General features: G+C 35.9%; 1 protein-coding gene across 8 annotated transcripts in view; it reads right to left on the reverse strand.

The window, feature by feature from the left end:
* Positions 1-16,947, reverse strand: part of CCDC141 (coiled-coil domain containing 141) — a 99,725-nt gene that overhangs the window by 42,882 nt on the left and 39,896 nt on the right. For all 8 annotated transcript variants that reach the window (XR_012765022.1, XM_075430386.1, XM_075430385.1 and 5 more), the window contains 3 exons: positions 14,500-14,694; positions 5,687-5,841; positions 467-608 (listed from right to left, as the gene is read on the reverse strand). Coding sequence is in view for 7 of the 8 variants with exons in the window: in XM_075430386.1 (XP_075286501.1) it covers positions 467-608; positions 5,687-5,841; positions 14,500-14,694 (492 nt within the window). In the remaining variant the exon portion in view is untranslated. The remainder of the gene's footprint in view (positions 1-466; positions 609-5,686; positions 5,842-14,499; positions 14,695-16,947) is intronic.

The raw sequence follows: 16,947 nt of genomic DNA on the forward strand, positions 1-16,947 counted from the left end.
TTTATAGTGAACAAAATGTACTCTCTGTCAGCCTTACTGAAATTAGCTATGGTTCAGTCACCATGCTTATTAACCCTCAATTTTGCCACACTTCTATTTTTATCTTCAGGCAAATGAAAGAGAAGACATAGAAACAGTACAGGAAAATTGCACGCAGGTCACAGTCCTGACTGCTCACTTTTTTCCAAAAGAACAAATTATAATAGCTCATTATCTAAGCAATCCATGCTTTCTTGAAGATCACTGGTAAAATGTTCTCGTGGAACAGCCACATTTTTCAGAACAGCTTTAGGTTCATTTGTCTTGATAACAGCATTCAGCATTGTAACTGCAACTGTGTGCTCTCTAACAAACCAATATGTTATTAGTAATTATTTGAGTCAACTTTAATATTCACATAGCTAAATAATGAAAATGCAATGCCCTGTTCATGAATGCATTAAGAACATGACGTGTTATTATATACCTTATTTAGATGATCTTCAAGTGAGGCAGTCCATTGTTGTTTCTTCAAATTAAGTTCTTTATAATCTGGACACTGCCTGATTAATTGATCTACTTTTTTTTTAACATATTCCATCATTTTCTGAATTCCTGTCACCCAAGAGCTAAAATGGAAAAGTAGAACTGTTATTTCTCACTTTTGCTCAGCAGAGTGATAATGATTGAAAAAAACCCAGCACCTTTTCTGTTGAACTGTATGACAATTCTGACTTTTGTTACACTGTTTAAAGCCTAAAACCACAAACAGAACAGCCTAAAACCAGTGAAAATATATGGCATATCACTTCCACTTTAAAAACAATGCTTTCTTTAGACTTTCAAATATTTCAGTGTTTTTACAGTAGCTGAAAAAAAGAAGTGTAATATACATTCTAAGTCAAGAATTCTTTAAAGATGCTGTTTTAACAGGAGAAAAGACAAGATCAATTTGCAAAACAATGGCTTGTCTTATAATAAAACATTTAATATCAGGGAAGCAATTCACAATCTGAATACTCGCGGCAGTCCTCTTCAAATGGTAAAGTTACCATGTATAACTAAGATCTGAAGTTTTGATATAAAAAAAAAGAAGAAACCCATGGATCAATTGATATACTACTGAAATTTATTAATTGTAAGAACTTTTGTAAGACAAATATATTCAAGATAAGGTTTTCACTACTTTAGTTTCATCAGAAACACAGGTACTTATTCAAGGTTTCCTCTTTTGTCCTTTAAGGAAATCTTTCCACTCACTTCAGATGAGGCTCAGAGTTAAATTCTGCAACCTCAAAGAAAAACATTATTCTACTCTGAATACCCCGTTCTGTTTGTATCTCATCCAAAAATTGGTCACAAAGACAAACCATATTTTAAGTCCTTTTTAGGGATGAGGTGGTTTCAAATTTTGTAACTTATTTTCAAAAACTAGCAACCTGTTAGTCTGTGCTTTATCCTTAAACTATAAAAACATCAGCCCTGTATTTCAGTACTCCTTAAAAAGAGGTATGTTTAGAAATTTCTACTAGAACCAGTCCTTTAAAAAATGCAGTAAAAGAACAAGAGTTATAGTTTTTGAAAATGATAATTTAGATCTCAATAAAATCTTCGAAATTATCACTGGTTTGTTATGAGAACACAATAAATTTATAACATCAGTAAAATAAAGACAATTCTTACACTCATAGGCAAGTTAATTGGCTGGCAAAGTAACAAGGGTTCTCTTAATGGACAAAACTTACTGATTGTATAGGTTTTTTCGAGTTAATACATATGAATTTTTGCTCCTCCTGTTTTTCTAGCTGGTTTTAATTTAAAAATATGAGAGCTCAAAAAACGGACACACCAATACTTTCATTTTGAGACACCCTAGGATTACAAGAATGAACTGCCTTCTGTCACCTTTCTATTCCTCAAATCTATTCCTCTTCCAATGCAAAGATTTTCAGCATTGTCAGTTATTTGGACTATCTTTTAGTATAAGGCTGCAACGTGCCTTAAGAAGATTTGAAAGTAGGACAGAATTAACATCGTATTTCTCCATTGTAACTATGCGTTGGATTTCCAATTATGCCACTGAAGTCAGAGTCCTAGCTTTAAACATAGTCCTCCCTCAATGTGAGGGCATCAGTATTAGGTTTGTAAATCCTAAACTACTAAAGCTGTCTTATCATCTGCATATAAAATGTCTGGCTTACTTTTGGGTCCTCTAAAAATTAAAATAACAAAACAATGTGGATACAGAAATCCATCTACATTTTAATTCTCTTAATGTTCAAGTACTCTATCTTCTCTTGGTGCATTTAAATCAGTACTACACATGGCAGCCACTTTGATACTGCATTAAAATTTTCCACTATCCTCATTCAGAAGATACAGTGCAATTCAGGGCATCATCTCATCAAAATCAACAAAGTGTCACCCAACCTGAGCAAGGTCAGATGATTCCTTCTCTTTATTAATAAATATATTGCCTGAAAAACTAGAGAATCTGGCTTCTTTTTTAAAGCTAGTGAAGTCATGCAAGTAGCAGAGCATGTAATACCTTCACTATAACAAATGATGAAGTAATTCTGTAATTACTGTGCTCCAACTACTCTTTCAGGAAGCTGGCAAATATTTTCAAATTCCACACAAATTTCTACTTGCTGCCAGCTAGTTCAAGAATCCTACTACCTTGCAAACACTTAACAGCTATGTGTCTCATTGTCAGATTATACTTTCTTGTCTGTCTTATGGCAAACAAGCTTTTTTAAAAGATACCTAAAATTTTTCAGATCCACACCCTTCACCACCTTCAATGGTGACTGCTCATGTCCCTTAGGATTTCCATTCTGGATAGATAAAGGAAGTGGGAAGTCTGTGAGGGCAGTTAAGGCTACCCAATGAATTATGCAATAAGGGGAACAAAATAGTAATCAGGATTTAGTCTTGACAGGAGTTCTGTTTTCTGTCCAAATCTTCCTCCTTTGACCCTCAGCTATTTACACAAATCTTCTTGTCCCATGCGGGTTAATCCATGGGCTAAAAACTGGCCAGCATTTAAAGATAGCACAGTGGCTTATACATGACAGAGACAGGCCTCTCTCTTTCCTCTTTCAAAATATTAACATTTCTGGGGGAAATTAATACTCTAGAATATTAAGGATCAGGTAAGAAATAACACCTTACCACATCTGCTGACAGAACTCACTGTGTCACCATTACTAGGCTTATGAGCTGGCTGGGAGCATTCTGGATATCTCCTAAAGTGATGGGTTAGGCAAAAAAACCTAGATTTCTCTTAGTGTACAAAAAGTTGAAAGTGACTCAGGATCATCCTTGTGGCATTGAAGACTAGCCCCACACTGAGTTGCATGTGGAAGAGACTAGCCAGCAGGTTACTCCCCTCTGTTAAGGGCTTGTGAACCTGCATCTGGAGCCCAGTCTGGGTCCCCACAGACAAGCTGAAGTGAATTGAGCAGAGGCCACCACGATGGTTGGAGGCTGGATCACGGGATGTCCAAGGGGATGCTGACAGAACTCTGTTAGAGTAGAGAAGAAGTCAACAGGTGATCTAATCGTTGTCTTTCATTATCTGTGAGGAAGTGGAGTAATACAAAAGACAGGACCAGAGTCTCTTTAGAGGCGTACAGCAAAAGGACAAGAGGCAATGCTCACAAGTTGCAGCAACAGAAATTTTGGCTAGATAGAAGAAACACATGTTTCACAAGGAGAGGGCTGAAGCACTAGAACAGGTTGCCCAAAGACCCTATGGAATCTCCATCCTTGGAGATATTCAAAATTTGGCCCAGAGCAACCTAATCTGACAGGTTTTGAGCAAGGGATTGTGCCAAATGACCTCCAGAGCTCCCTGACAGTTTAAATTATTCCATGGTTATAATCCTCAAGCCCATGCCTAGGAATATGAAGTGTTCCTCCTGCGCAGAAGTACTAGCACTACTCATTGAAATATATGGAAAATTCATTACATTCAAGCAATGAGGCATGAAGGCAGCAGGGGAAACTGAACAGCCATAATATTCTGTGTTTGCTTTCTCAGCAAGGGACTTCTTGATTTTTATGATGCAAGTAAACATTTAAAATATTTGAGCGCCTGGGATTTTTCACTGTTCTTTCAAAACTGCAAAACACATTTCTAGTGAGATTGCCTATTGATATTGTCGTTAGTTTCACCCTCCTTCTCTAAATCACTGCTGCTTCAGCTGTAATGCTCTGCCATTTTTAAAATTATAATGTCTTCTACGCAGAAGTCTTACCTTCTCTATTTATTTATAGAGTATCTTGAGCAGCACTTTGGCACACAGGAGATCTGCCTGTGGCATTACCTGGTTTTATTCAGTTTCACCAGGAATGACTGATAGGGTTATTTTGACAAATTCATTCCATTCTTCTTGATGTGTACCAATGACATCTTACTATCCCACTCCTGATTTGGACTGTTTAAACATTTTTAAAAAAAACTCTTAATAAGAAAATTATTGACTTATTTTACGCATTCATTCTATCAAGACCTTTAGCGTTCCTAATATGAATGGATGCTGTGCAGACATAATTTGAAACACAACATCTGCTTCTGTTGAGGTGATATATAGCAGAACATGAAGTCCTAGAGAACAGCAGCATGTGTTCTGAACTATGGCTGGTTTAAGAATCAAAGTCAAAGTTTCCTTGAGAAAAATCCCGTTCTCTTCCATTTAATTAAAATATCAGGACATGCTGAAGCAGTAATAATAGCTGTAAAGCCAGCTGCATGTGGTCCCAAAACAACTTTCTATCTGAATTTTCTTTTTCATCCCTTTGCATCAGGGGTGACAGGTGAAGGCACTTTAGGTAAAATTTTCTTTCCATCTCATGACCTCGCAAAAAATTTTATCTCGACTTTCAGTTGCTGTGTTAAATAAAGCTATTCAAAGGTCAGGAATAACTAAAGACATAAGCACGTAACAGGAAGGTAGAGCTAAGCTGACCACTAGCCAACCATCAGCCAAGGTCATCTGCTCTGTCTTTGAAGTAGAACTCATCAGTATAAATGGTCTTCATTCTTACCACACCAGCCTCCTACTAAGACCTCAAAAGTAGGAGATACTAAGCCACTATGACTGATTCTAAACTAAGTCATGCTTTACATCAGCATAAAAATTGTATCTGTGGAGTACATCATCACTGTAATTAACAAAAGCTTTGCAAGAAAAAACAAAATTATTTCACTCATGAATTAAAACTACTAAGAAGTGGAGAAACTTCCACATTTTCTGCACTTGGCTTAACACCTGGTTTTTGTCTTGCATCAAATCATATTATAATTGTTACAATGATGACTTTCAAAAAGGTCTAAAAGGATTACATGGGGCAGCAGGGAGTGTTCATAATCATTGACATTTTAACTTTCATTTATATGTATTTACTTTTCCAAAATGTTAACTAAACCATTCTTTCTGAACAGTGCCCTAATATACCAACTCCACTGTTTGACACCACTCTTACAAGTAGCATGCAGTATTCCTAAAGATTTCTGTTAGAGATTGGTTGGTACAAATACCAACAGGTAAGTATGACAGAAACTTTGAGTTTCAGGTCATTTAAATGCACACCTTAGTTAACTACACTGGCTCTAAATGCAGACTGATTCTAACTAGTCAAATTATAAAGCAGCAGGTAGATACAGAGAAATACAGCAGATATGCAAAAATTAAAGGAATACCTATGAGAATCTGCTTTATTAACTAAAATTTGGCCCTTTTGCAAGGTACTTGCTGTGCAGCCTTTAATTGCTTCCTGTAATTCCTCATACTTCAGTAAGCTTTCTGAATTAAAGGTTTTAAGGTCATTCTCAATACCATCAAGACCATCAAGTGCCTGAAAAAAAAGAGAAAGAAACAGCATCTGTTGTCAATATTTCTATTTGAAATGTGCATGTATATTCTTTTCCATAAATATATGATCAATGGACATTTAATATTTGACATTTCTTCAGAAATGAAAAGCAATTATTTTAATTTACGGCCTGCTACTGACTTTTCAGGTCACAGAACAACACAGGTATAATTCCACAAAAATTAATATAAGTATGGGCACACAAAATCATGATTACTCTTTGAATTTAAAACTATTCCATCTTCTTCAGCAATAGTGAGGCCAATTTGACATACTAAAGTAGAACCAATGTAACAAGAGTAATACAGCACATTAGCACTCAAAGTTTTTTTGAAGAGCACTCAAAGAGTTTTACCAAAATTATTCTTTTTAACATTTTAAATATATCAAATGTGTATCCAACAAGTAATTTAAAATTAAATATATTTTTATTTAAAAGGTAGGCTTTGATTTTGCACATAGGCAGCTTTGGTTCTGTTATACCTATTATCTGTTTTGCTTTAGTGCAAGCAGAAGTTTCTCATTCAAATAGCAGAAGAAAGTGACAAAAGTACCCTGGAGTAAGGACAACATTACAACACTCCATTATTAAAGTTAGTAAATACTAACATTAGTAAAATAAAAATGTGCCCAAATCTACTGTGCAAAATTAGCATCATAGCAGAAGCACCATATGCTTAGAGATTTTTTTGTTGCTCTAAACACCAGAAAAACATGAAACCCAAATAAAGGCAAGCAGCAGACAATGTAAAATAGCATTAATCTCTCACTGAATGTATACTTTTATGTAACAAATTGATAATATAATGACTATAACATAGGTTAGTCTGTACATATATATTTTAAGAGGAAATCAACTGTTCGTAGGACACCAATCAAACTTGTGTTCTGACTTTGCAAATCTCTATATACACTCAAAAGATTCAGTTCAGTGAACAATTTTGTACATTTACAGTCCTAAAATACATTTCTTTTTAACCTCAGGTCATCACTGAAGATTTCTGAGACAACAAAACTATACACATGCTAAAATACTATCCTTAATTATGTCAACTTTAAAATACCACATCAGAAGATCAAGAGAACTTTGAGGCATACTAAATTCGACTTTAAAGACTTTTGCAAGGTTTTACATCCATAAAAAATTCAGAAGTGAAAATTCAGTGAGATTCTCAGGGGACAACATGATAAAGCTTGCTATAGCATGTTACATGTGAACCAAGAACTCGGCAGCTGAGAACGAACCTTATAGTGCTTACCCAAAATAGAAAAGAGATGCCTGAACCCTCTCAAACAATCAAAATCTATGCAAAAGAAATAAAGGAAAATAAAGAAAAGAGGACGAGCAAAAGTAATTCAAATTCTATACATAACGGATTAAAATAGGACTTGCATACTATTTTATTGTCCCTGCCAGGTTATTTTTCCTTGCAGAATAAATGATTCAGCATTAAAAAAAATATATATATATCCTGACCGTACAAAGAAAATTTTCAGAATAGGAACACTCCATCAGAGGAGGAATGTAATTGAACAAACCCAGCAAGGACTTTTCCTAAAACGTTAAATCCTTTTAGTCATCAGTAAGTATACAAAGGGCCATAAACTTCAGATTAAGATAAGAATGACAATCATCTTAGGAAACTCATAGATTCATAGACCTATGCAAAACTCAAAGATTTTTTTTGTGTAAATAGAAGCCATTCACATGAACTCAGGAACTAAGTGAAGTGTATTTGTGTAATAGGTTCTGTATAACGACTTCCAGTCTTCAGGATCATACTTAAGAAAATTAAAGAGTCACAGGGAAGTTATAAAATGTTCAAGAATGATTATGGATTTATAAGCACTTCAGGAGCTAACCATTCAGCCAGACTTCTTGTAAGTATTACTAGTTAGCACATTTAACTAGGTGAGAAGGTATTCTGAGTCTTGCTAAAAAGCAACAGTGAAATTTAAAATGAAAAAAATCAAAAAGGTATATATTACTGCCATTGTTAACATTTATCAAAGAGCAACACGAGCAGAATGGCAACTGGGCAAGAGACTATTTAGATGAGAACCAGGATGGGAAAAAAAATATCAGGTGCTCTCTGCAGCATCTCTTCCTAAACATATCAAGTGCCTTGCATGTTTGGGCACAAACTGAGGCACAGGAAGTTCCGTCTGAACATGAGGAAGAACTTCTTCCCTCTGAGGGTGACGGAGCACTGGAACAGGCTGCCCAGAGGGGGTTGTGGAGTCTCCTTCTCTGGAGATATTCAAGACCCGCCTGGACAAGATCCTGTGCAGCCTACTGTAGGTGACCCTGCTTCGGCAGGGGGGTTGGACTAGATGACCCACAGAGGTCCCTTCCAACCCCTACTATTCTGTGATTCTGTGATTCATCAGTCTGCACTTTCAAGGATGGCAGACAACTTTATTGGGTTGCATTGCCTGCATTCTCAGTGCTGTTGCTACTTCGATCAATTAAGGCTGCTACCATGAGCAAAGATTTATGGTTCCTCATGTTCAATTTCAGTTGCAAGCAGGTTACAGCAAGATATTGTCTGGATTGACTTTTTCCCTAGCAACTGCTGCAGTCACTGTTAGTTCTATACCCCTCCTATTCTGCTCAGAATATCAACATCAGGCCCTAAATTCAGACTTTCAAGACTTCTCTACCAGCTGATAACACAAAAATACTTTGCAATTTATATATTCACAAGTTAAAGATACAGGAGAGCTATAATTAGTGATCTAAACGCTTAACACTAATGACGGGTTTCTTTTCATTTCAGTATGGAAGATTAGTAGGGAACAACAGTAGTTATGCTACCAAAATTAAAAAACCTTACAAGCTGTAATTAAAATGAATACCAGCATGCTGAAGATAACACAGTCCTAACTCCTATGAGCAGAAATAATATTCCTCTGTCCTGAGCCATTCTGGGCATTTCCTACTATTAAAAACAATATTTATAATAAATCCAAATGTCATTCAAAAAGGATCTTAATACTTCCCTCTAAATTTCCTTGTTAATGGTTACCTTGACTATTCTTTATGATTGGGATCCATTTTAAGTAATTTTTAAAAAGCAACAAAAATCATGCAACGCACTTTTCCCATTCTATTTGGTTTTGTGGTTGTATACACACAGAAAACGAACAGTAAATTTTGTTGCGATTCTTTTTTTTCACCCACTTTATTGCTTTGATTTTGCTTTAATTTTATTTCAGTCTGTCTTCCTCATCAACTTATCATAGTTTTGAGATCTTTTCAAGGAAATAAAGGATATCATCCCTCTGTACATACTCGTCTTCTCTACTGCCATCTGGCTCCGTATAGTTGCCTTGCTTTCCAAGTCCTGTGCCTATTCAATTGTTTCTCTGTAGTTCCTCATGCTTCTCTAATTACCAAGATCAGAGCAAAGTAAAGGATTTTTGAGCAAGGCTTCTACTTAGCAATATGGACCTCTATGTATTTACTTTTGCCAATACTGAATGTTATCACGACAAAATCATTGACTAACGACATATACAAAGTGTCTAGAGGGTTAAGCAAAATAAGTTTCAATGGGTCATTCAGAGGTCTGTATTCCAATCCCCACAGCTTCACGGTGAGAACGCTGCACCTCTAAGTCCCTCCTGTACATTCACTTTAAAGCTAGTTACTATCTATACTACCTCAAATGATTTTTACGGCAACATATGTCCATATGTGCAACGGCACATAGGACAAAAAAATCCCAGCATCTAATGTAGTTAGAAGAAAGTTTATGTCCTAGAGTTCAAAACCAAAAGGTGAATTTTGAAGCAACTTTTGCACCAAAGTATAAGGCACTCCATAGCTAAGTAAAAATGTGAATCTGCAAACATACTGTACTCAGTAAAAGCCTTATTTACTTAAAACTATCCAAGTAAATGTTTTCATGCTTTTGCCATACAGACGCCACCTCAGACTATTCCACGTATCACTTCCCAGGTATCGTCAGAGGATAGCTAGAGATCCCCCTGCAGAAAGTCAAATTTAATTACAGACACAGAAAGGGACTGATATTTAAAGGACAGCTTAGCAAGGAACATACATGTTTACAAAAGAGCCAAGGAGCTTACAAACACTCAGAAAACCATTGCTTAATGCAGCCAAATATACAACTCAATGCAGCCAAAAGTACACCAGAGCTTAAGAGCACAAACACAATGCAAGTGCTATACTTATGTGCTTTTATTTTCCTGAATTCATTAAAAATTAAAATCACAATGAGATACACAACATCTAAAAGGAGTTCTCTTCAAGTTAGTCCAAAACAACTAATACTTTATTTTGCTCATTTTCCCTTTACATGTAAAGAGAGTCCAGAGGTTCAGGTATACCGTGACAACATGTGAACACGGCTCATTTCTGAACTATAGCAACTACACTGGTTTATTCACTCTTACACATAACCGGTGTAATGGCATGCTGTGGACACACACCAGAGCTGGTGCCTTCTTCAGCAGGTACTTCCACAAAGCCCTGTATTCTGAAAAGATACTACTTCTGCTCTCCAAGCAATAGACCTGTATTTGTGTAGCTCCTTGTCCAAACAAGAAGGGGGGTGACTATCAGCAAGTTTTAACACTGTTTCCATCAGCCCATCTCAGATTCCTCATTATAAATGAAATCAAGAAAGATCAGACATTGGAGCAATAGATATCTCTCACTTCAAGGGTCTTTAAATAATTTCAACACCAAGCATTGTTTACACGTTATTAAAAAAATACCAAAGGAACATGGTTAAAGACGTGGGATTACAGCCCCACCTGGTGCTCAAAGCAAAAATTAGTGCAGGAAAAGTCTTAAAGTTATTTTTTCAGCACATTGAATAGAGCAATAAAGACTGTTGTTGGAGTTATCCTTGGAAATGATCTGGTTTTAAAGCTTCTATAAACTATCTGCAAACAATATGCTTAAAAAAAAACCAAACAAAGAGACTATTTGGTCTTTGGACACCTTAAAATATAAACTTTTCTAACTAGTCTTCTAACTAAAAGGTTTTGAGAAAAAAGTTTGCATTACTAATACTACTCGATGGTATGTGCCCTTGAAGAACAGCCTTGTTGTAAAACAGAAACAGAGAGATTCCACATTTTAAGTTTGGTCTCTAATGTTGAGGTCTCATTTTCAGATGTAGCACCTGATTTTCAAAATCATCAGACTCAAAACTCAACAGGACACCTTCAGATAGCAGAGTCTCAAAGCTTAGTATTTCCAAAAAGCACACAAACCTTCGTTTTCTTTAACTTCAGGGTAACAGGCAGGTCAGCACCACTGGCTAAAGACTTCGTGTTTCAAAAGCTTTGTGCTCCAAATCAAGGCAACGAAATTGAGAACCCATTTTTTAAAAGATAACTCTCTGATCTGATAACACACATCTGGAAAGGTTCGAATAAGTTCTCTACTGACATCAAGGCATGATGAGATAGAGGGTTCTTTGCTTAATCCTCCTGCTCTAACTCAGACAAATTACCTTCAAATTGTTGTGTATTAATACCAGAACTTACTTTTGTTGTTTGGTAAGACAACCAAATTACTAAATTACTTCTTGCTTTAACTAAAGAATATCACCCAGTTTGCTGTTATGAAAAATCTAATACAACTGCCGTAAATTGTTCCAATAGTTCATTTCTTCACTGTTTAAAAAATATGCTCTATTACTAGTTGGAACTTAGCAAAGTTTGACATCTGTCTGTGGATTTTTGTTGTCTGCTGGATAGAAAAATCATTTGCTATTAAACATTCCTTGCCCGTACAGGTGCTTATAGATGCCTGTCTTCATTACCTAATACTCTTGCATAAATTACAAATATTATAAGCACACAAATACCAGCAACCAATCCACAATACTCCACTAGAAGCTCATCTGTTGATAAAAATCCCTACTTGTTTTCCTGTTTTAAGTCTTAAAACAGATTTGGCTCTGAATTGGGTGAAAGTGGCTTGAGGATTTTGTATTCTTCACTTTCACCATAAAGACATGAAATAGCAGTAATATAACCTTACACAAGTCTGTCCTAACACTATTTCCACCTTTATTGATCCTTCTTTGGTCTTCTCATAAAAACTTATTGTTAACCCAACACGTATCAATGGATTTGAACTAACGATATTAAGCTCCTCCAATTCTTTGTTAATCAACTCTTCTACATCAGCTGTTCCCGTGAGTTTGCTCAACCTTGATTTTATGTTGAAAATTTTTAAATTAGCTGTGCCATACTCTTCCTACCTCAGTATTCTAACATTTCAGGGGGAAACTGGAAGTTTTCAGGATTTTACAGAACTACTTCTCAAGACGGGAAAAAAAAATCTTCTTACTTAACTTAACTTTCACCCCTCCAATGAGTTTCTAGAAGACAGTACAAGTTAGCACCAAATTAGTATCCAAACAGGGCTTCGATTTATATTATATCAGCACGCATTAACCACAAAGTGCATTATAATAATTTTGCTTATACCAACCGTTGTGGTTTAGCGCCAGCCAGCAACATAGAACCATGCGGTCGCTCACCTACTCCTATCCCTCTCCCTCCCCCATGGGATGGGGAAAAGAATTGGAAGAAAAAGGAAAAACTCATGGGCTGGGTTAAAGATAGTTTAACAGAACAGCAAAGGAAGAGGAAAAAAACAATAATACTGATAAAAAGAATATACTAAGCAAGGGATACACATTGCAATTTTCTCACTACCCAATGCCCAGCCTGCCCCTGAGCTGCAATCCCTTTCCCAGCCAGCTCCCCCAGCTGTATGGTGAGCAGGACATCACATGGTATCAAATATCCCATTTCACTAGTTTGGATCAGCTGTCCTGGCTGTAGCCCCTCCCAGCTCTTGTGAAAATTAACTCTGTCCTATCCAAAATCAGGACACAAAGGAATACTCTTCAGAGGATCACTTAATTTTTGGAAAGACTAATTTCAAATTCAATTTAGTCTCTCAAAAGGCTCAGAAGCAATACAAGTGAATACACTTTCAGTAAGCAGTCTATAAATATTTTAGATTTAACTGGGAGCATTTTACAGCAAAGAATAGACACTGGATTCCTGAAGACTCATTTTGTTTCCACGTAAACGCACACTTTCACCATTTTAATTCTACTTGACTGAATGTGACTGGATCTCAAGTAATTTCTATTATGCCTATTATTCCATTATGATTTTATTCCTTTCTACTTGCATTTCCTTGGCTGTACTGTACTTCCATACAGGAATTTTTTTCAGTCCTTTTTTTATTTCAGTCTTTTTTCTTTGCTTGAATAAAAGTTTTGCAACATTTCTTTACTGGAGACCTATTAAAATTCCCTCTTGAATCAGTAATTTAAAAATTCGTTATATATTTTTACTTGAGATTAAGTGCTACCCTGCAATATCATAGCATTTGAAAACAAATCTTAAGATCTCAGGCTTTGAACCAGTAAGAATATCAAAGGTATTCTGACCCACATAAAACTGAATGATAACCCATCTAAAACAACTTCAGAAGATGAGTGAAGAAAAAAATCTGATATTTTTGTTTCGGTATATGGATTTGAAGAGAAACTCTCTAAGAATATTATTTCCATGCTCACATTAGAGTTAATTAAAAAAAACAAAAAGAATTAATCTCCTAAGAGTGAATTGAAGTCTTCAAGTATGATAAACAGCTCGTATTATAGAGGAAGAGAGTATTTTCAGGAGGATGTAACAAAAATTAATGACCAAATTTATGAAAGTAATTTTCATAAAAGTAGTTATTACTGAACGTCATGTTTGGAAAAAGCAAAAGTTTAGTTTTAAAATATTCCTTTTTTTGTTCACCAATGATTTACCCATTTTCTTCACATAAGATTAGGAAGAGGCAGAAAATTAAACAGACACAGTAGTCAAGGCTGGTTGTACCTAAAAACAACCCCCACAAAACAAGCAACGCATAGAATTCAGTAGACAGGTAGGCTCCTCAGCCTTCTCTGTGAAAGCTGCAAGAATCTAATTATGGAATCTGAATTGCTGCTTCTCCACATGAGCACATCAGTCAAGGAAATTATTGCCTATACATTATCTTGCTGACCTCAGTGCAGATGTGGGCCTTAATTCATCATTTGTGCTGTGACTAAGGGAGTTTTGTGCCATTTTAACTGGCCACTTTAGGGTTACATCATGTCTAGACTGTGTAGTATATGATGCACCTGGTATGAAGAATTCTATACTGTCCTTGATTTTTCTCATGTCTGATTATTAATCAGCCCCTGTGGAGACCACTGCAAGTATAGACATTGTTTCTGGTATCCATACTAGCCTGTAACTGTTTGGTATTTTAGAGCACCTCCTGTATCTTCATAAAATATTATGCCATCATGACAGAGCCTATGATCATAAAGTCCAATTTTTGGCAGATAATACTTCCCAAACGCCTTATTTTGGATACAGAGTGTTCTTCTCAATATATTTGAAAAAAATTTAAAATGTATTTGCCATTTTGGATAGAAGCTTGAGGTGAAAGGTCATATTAAAGGGCAAACAGATTCATAATTTTCCACTCCAAATTGTTAGCAAACTCTGCATGATCCCATGTATATCAGCCTTCAAGAGCACACTGACAGTTATATCATCAGGTTGTTATTACAGACTTGGCTTCTTACCAACCTTGCCAGCAGTATGAAAAAAGTCATTGGCCTCTTGCAGCAGGGCTTTCCTTTCTTCCATATGGATGCACACTTCTTCTCGCAACAGGCAGATTTTCTGATTTGAAAGCTTTAGATGTTCTTTTTCTGTATAGTCCTCCGAAAGCAAGATCTTCAGTGCTTCAGCTTCCAGTTGTTCCACAGCGGAATTCCATTCCTGACATGAAAAATTCCATTTTAATCAACTACACATAGAAAAGTAATATACCTGCACAATAATAATATAAATACTGGAAAACATGTATCACATTTATAGACCTGAAAGTACTCCTACTAGGCGGGATTTCTCAGCAAATTACAGTTTCAGTGACAGTTTTCAGTGGTGGCATTCTACATTCTGTGACACAGTTTCACAGGCAGAAATAGCAGTTACTAGTGTGTCTGCTGGGAAAAATGGTCTAGATAACATAAAGGGAAGAAACTTTTACTGGGTAAGACCACACTCCCATGACAAATAGCCCTTTAAGTCCATCTATTTAACCAAGAACATATTAAAATATTGCCTAGACACTAGCTGCTTCCAGTGAGACAATTTCTGCTGAGAGCTGTCTGATAATCAAACCAAATGACTCTCCCTTACAGTGAGGTGCGCTGTCATCCATGACACTTGCCACTGTAGGTTTTCCCTGATTTCCTACACAAAACCACACGTCCTTTCAAAGCATGTCTCTGCCTCATCCAACCATGAACCTCCCTCGTGGCAGTGACAGATCAAAGAGATGCTTTAAAAAGGGAAATCATACTTCAGAATTTCAAGCCACAGAGTCAGAAACATTACCGACACTTAATTGAGCTAGGTAGTTTAAAACTAAGGTGTCTGGAAACGGATTCAGTTGAATAAACACAAGTTTGCACATTGATTTTTGTCTGCATTGCACCACTTGGAAGTATATTTAGCTAATCAGAACAAGCAAATATTCATTAAAATAAAATCTATTTAAAAGGACAGTAAAGCTTATCTAGGCATTAAGTTAGTTTTTTGAGGAGGAAAAATTTTATAAAGACTTCATGCTAATTAACTTAAACGGACTGCTAACACCTTCATTGTAGTAGTAGAAATGTCTCAAATTACAGACTTATTTGACCAGTGTCCTACTTCTCCACAATACAACATATTCCTTCATCTTGAAAATCTGATGAATAGGAAAATTATGGTACTCGTGCTGTTTGTAAGTAATTTTTCCACTGTGGTGAATACTCTTCACCTTTCTGCCATGGAAGATCTAAGCAGCTGCAAAAATCTATACAACTGCGTTAACACCTTCTTTAGCTTTTTCATGTTAAATCCGCTTTTGCTTTTAACTTTTATTATAGTATTACGAGTAATTAACAAAAAAAGCAACCATAAAATAATTCAAGTATCTCTTGAGGACTTGAAACGGACAGTTTCAAGCTTCCTAGTGAAATAAATAAATTAATCCGGGGCACAATAAACGTGGGGGGGGGGTGTCACTTTTTTTTTTTTGTCTATTACTGAGAAACAGTTGCAGCAACATCTTTCTAGATTTTTTTTTTTTTTTCTCTTTCAAACTAAAATAATGGCCACTTCTGAGATCTGGATGCAATAATCTTCAGCCTGTACTTTTAATTAAGTGAAACCCTGCACTGTATTATTCAATGTACAATTCCCCTTTCATAAAGTCCCATCTTTGTCTCTCTGCTCTAAGTAATATCCAGCAAGAATGAGGATTTTGAGGTTAATTACAGTCTGCTGTGCTGCATTTGTTCCTTTTTACCTGAAGAATTTATCTTCGGAAAAAATAGTAAGGAGGTGTCTCCATATACACAACTTAATTGGCCTATTTATTAACAAAGTGTGGACCCTTGACATGCAATTCTATCAGCACCACAATGTCATCACATACCAGTACTTGCAGCTGGAATGACTCATACCAAATGCATTCCATAGATTCTAATAAAAATTTCACTTACATTTAAACATATAGTAGTTAACAAGCATTAGAAAACAACACTGCAGTTGGGAGCTTTTAACAAGGACTAATAAAAATTAACTGAAAAAAGGCAAAGTTCAGTTGAATACATGCATCCTCATTTTGTTATTATACGCTATTTATATAATAATTAAAATTTTTTATGCAAGAATGAAAAATGCACATTTTAAGGTAACAGGAAAGGAATTTGTCTATAGTTAGCTTAGAAGCAGATACAGAAAACCAAAGAAGTTCTGAATTGTTTCAGTATATGGCAACGCGTAAGTTATAATTACAGCAGGCAAGGCTAATTATAAGAAAATGCCTCACCTTGCAGGGAAATTACTTACTATAAGCGGATTTCACTGTAACAACATTCATAAATCTGTTTGGTACAAGGTCCCCAGTCGCAGCTTTAGGTGACCTTAAAGCACAGGTTAAACTCTGTCTCATTTATACTGAGGCAAGCCTCTTCTCTA

This window comes from Opisthocomus hoazin, chromosome 9 (genome assembly GCF_030867145.1).
Source record: "Opisthocomus hoazin isolate bOpiHoa1 chromosome 9, bOpiHoa1.hap1, whole genome shotgun sequence".
Taxonomy (NCBI): domain Eukaryota; kingdom Metazoa; phylum Chordata; class Aves; order Opisthocomiformes; family Opisthocomidae; genus Opisthocomus; species Opisthocomus hoazin.